Source organism: Zea mays, chromosome 3 (genome assembly GCF_902167145.1).
Source record: "Zea mays cultivar B73 chromosome 3, Zm-B73-REFERENCE-NAM-5.0, whole genome shotgun sequence".
NCBI classification, from domain to species: domain Eukaryota; kingdom Viridiplantae; phylum Streptophyta; class Magnoliopsida; order Poales; family Poaceae; genus Zea; species Zea mays.
In genome coordinates, this window is record NC_050098.1 from 222391658 (window position 1) to 222394915 (window position 3258).

Genomic DNA, 3258 nt, shown 5'->3' on the forward strand with positions numbered 1-3258 from the left:
TTGGAGGATGGAGTAAAACCATTGCACAACTAGCTAGCTATCCAGCTATACAAGTTTAATTTTTATTTGTGAACTAATTTGATAATTTCTGGTTATAATCTATATTAGGGGCATGGTCAGAGAAGTGGTCTTATGCTCAAAATTCTTAGGATTTAGTGCGATTTGATTTGGAGTAGATCACTGAAATTTGTTTACCAACCTATCTCTCTCGAACTGTCCTAAGGCTATGACCAGTATATCTGTATATATCTGTGCAAAATACTATAGAAACACTGTCTGTAATTGTATAGTGTGGTTTCAAATGAGAGATGAGAAAAAGTAAGCTGCTCGAGATAGGCTAAATGTAAATTTCTACGTCTTTCACAAGATCAGATATCAAATAGGAGTATCAAAGTACTTGGAAGAGTTGGGTAGTTCGTTGTAGCATGCTTGTCGAAATTGAGCAAAAGATGTGGGCACTAGAGTTTCTTGAGCATGAGATGCGCCCCGTGTTCCGGCTGCAGAGTGGACACCGGGAACGGCGCGTGAGTGTAGGACTGCGAGAGGGCGAACGAGAAGTGCTGCAGGATGCTGCTGAGCGCCATCTTGGCCTCGACCAGCGCGAAGTTCTGGCCGACGCAGATCCGTGGACCCCAGCCGAACGGGAAGAACGCCGGCGAGTCCTTGGACGCCCTGGAGACGCCGTCCTTGAACCTCTCCGGGCTGAACTCGTCGGCGTCCTCTCCCCACACGTCCTTGTCGTGGTGAACGAAGACGATCGGCAGCGAGAGCAGCACCCCGGGCGGGTACGTGACGCCGCCCAGCTCGACCTCGTTGTGCGTCTGCCGATCGAGCTGCACGACCGGCGGGTACAGCCTGAGCACCTCGTACAGTATCATGGTCACCTGCAAGGACGACCAAACAAGGACAGAAACGACCGTGTCAGTCAGACTTGCATGAGAAGTCGTGTTGTGAGAGCAGACAGCAGAGCAAAGGCCAGCGAGCGAGCTACTGACGGTTTTCAGCTGCTGTATGCCGTCCAGGTCCGGCCGGTTGTTTCCGAAGACGCGCCGGACCTCCTCCCTCGCTCGCTCCTGCCACTCCGGGTGCGCGCTCAGGACGACCATCGTCCACGTGAGCAGCACAGCGGTGGTATCCATCCCGGCGAAGTAGAACAGCTTCAGCTCCCCGATGATGTCGTCCATGGTCATGACTGGCTCGGAGCTCCCGTCCTGTCTGGTCTCAGCGATGTTGGACTCCATCAGCACGCCCAGCAGGTCGTCGTTGTTGGCACGGCCTTCTTTCATGGCCCGCTCCCGCTTGCTGACGATGCCTCTCAGGAGCGCCTGGACCTCTCGCGCGTTCGCCTTCAGCCTTCTGTTTAGCTGCGTTGGCAGGAACCTGCAGAAATTTGCCATATGAACGAACGAGAGCTCTGAACATAGCATGTACTTTAATTCTTTAGTTAGCACGCTTATAAGTCGATCGCCAGATGTACCTGAAACCTGGGAGGTACAGTGTGTTCATCAACTTCACTAGATTCTGAACTTGCTCGCACTGTATCTCGAAAATCCTCCTCCCCTCGCTGAAGCTGCTGCCGAAGGCCGTGCGCGAGATCACGTCGCCGGTGAGGTTCTGGAACTCCGGCCAGACATCTATCTCCCTCGCTCCGTCGGACCCCACGTAACCCGCCCATCTAGCTATCAACTCGTCTGAGCACGAAGCAAACGCGGGCAACATTTTCTGCGCAGCAACCAAGCATCGCATCCGACGGCAAATGTAACGAACTCTTAATCGATCAATCCGTCCAAGAACAAGCTAGCATAAACTGTTTTAACTGTAAGAGCAGTGACCTTGAGCTTCTCGAGGTGAAAGGCCGGGCTGATGAGCTTGCGGTGCGCAGCCCATTTCTCGCCCTCGTGGTTGACCAGCCCGCTGGCCAGCCGCCTGACGATGCCGTCGTGCTTGCGTTTCTGGAAGTGACCAAGCTTGTTGGCCAGGATCTCCCGCACCAGCTTGGGGTCGTTCACGATCACCCTTGGCGTGGGACCGAGCCAAGTGACGGAGACTTTACCTGCAATTCATATTTATTTTCCTTCGCTGGCAAAGTGGCAATTGCATTCATTGTCTTACTGTGCAAATGTATATGAACTGTAAACTCTTCTCAAACAACGCCGCGTGAGTGCAATTCTACCATGTTCCCCGATGACGTTGTAGTAGAGGCGATTCACGCGCGGCGTGATGTCGTGCGAGAGCGGCATGGCCTTGGCCCGGGCAGCCACGGCCAACCGCGCGAGCTCCTTGAGGTCGCCGAACGGGAAGCGGTACGTCGTGCCGCGGAGGCCCTGCGACCGCAGGGCCCGACCGAGCCTCCGCGGGACGATCAGGGTCGACTGCAGCACCCGGCACGCCCACCAGAGCGCCGCGAGCGCCGCAAGAAAACCGAGCAAGCTCCACGGCTGTAACAGTGCTCCGGTCGCCATGGCGGCGGAACTCGCAAGGTTTTGGTGGGTGGGTCCACGGGGTAGCTGTAGGAGGAAGCAGCAGCTGCACTGTGGCGGCACACTATTATAGGAAGGAAGCGTCGCGGCGCCTAGCGATTCATGGACGTATCCGCTTCGATGGAGCAACCGAAGCTTCGTCTGCGATGACTGTGTTGCTGTCTTGCTGACATGCTCTGCCATCAGCGCTTACGTGCTGGCGCTCAGGTCAGCGTCGATGAACAAGAACAAACAAGTGAAGAAACGGGGACAAATCCGAGGTTCTTCCGCGCTTTTTAAGGGCTAATTTGGAAACCACAATTTTCTAAGGGATTTCTATTTTCTCATAGAAAAATAAACTAATTTACTTTAGAAAATAGAAATCCTTTGAGAAATTGTGATTCCCAAACTAGCCCTAAGAACAGGGAATATACTGAAATATTCTAGCTTCTGCACCAATACATGCATATGACTGCTCAATTATTATATCTCAAACCAAAACACATGATGTTTAATATCTCAAGAACAACCATATTTTAGAATCTACTAAAAACCAATTCGATTACTAAAACTCCATCCGTTGTATGAGAAAATTTACATTATTGTAGTATCAAACGCACGACATCCTCACTTGATTTGTGTTATGTTTTTCTCTTTTTGCAACATAGACCATTATCTTATCCAGTTGTTCTTCCGTGCTCAGCTTGGTCCCTCAACTTTCCCCATGTGCTCAGCTTGGTCCTCTTCATGGTTCAGAAGTTTCAAGTTCAAAGGCAAATAAGGAGAACCTCAGCTGACA

General features: G+C 51.8%; 1 protein-coding gene across 1 annotated transcript; it reads right to left on the bottom strand.

Moving 5' to 3' along the window:
- Window positions 1-215: 215 nt before the first annotated feature.
- On the bottom strand, window positions 216-2530 carry LOC100501753 (uncharacterized). Its single transcript, NM_001323351.1, has 5 exons — window positions 2174-2530; window positions 1833-2053; window positions 1478-1722; window positions 996-1380; window positions 216-884 (listed from the first exon to the last, which is right to left on the bottom strand). The coding sequence occupies exons 1-5, from the start codon at window positions 2460-2462 to the stop codon at window positions 459-461; spliced, it is 1566 nt and encodes a 521-aa protein (NP_001310280.1). The 5' UTR covers window positions 2463-2530; the 3' UTR covers window positions 216-458.
- Between the last annotated feature and the right edge of the window lie 728 nt (window positions 2531-3258).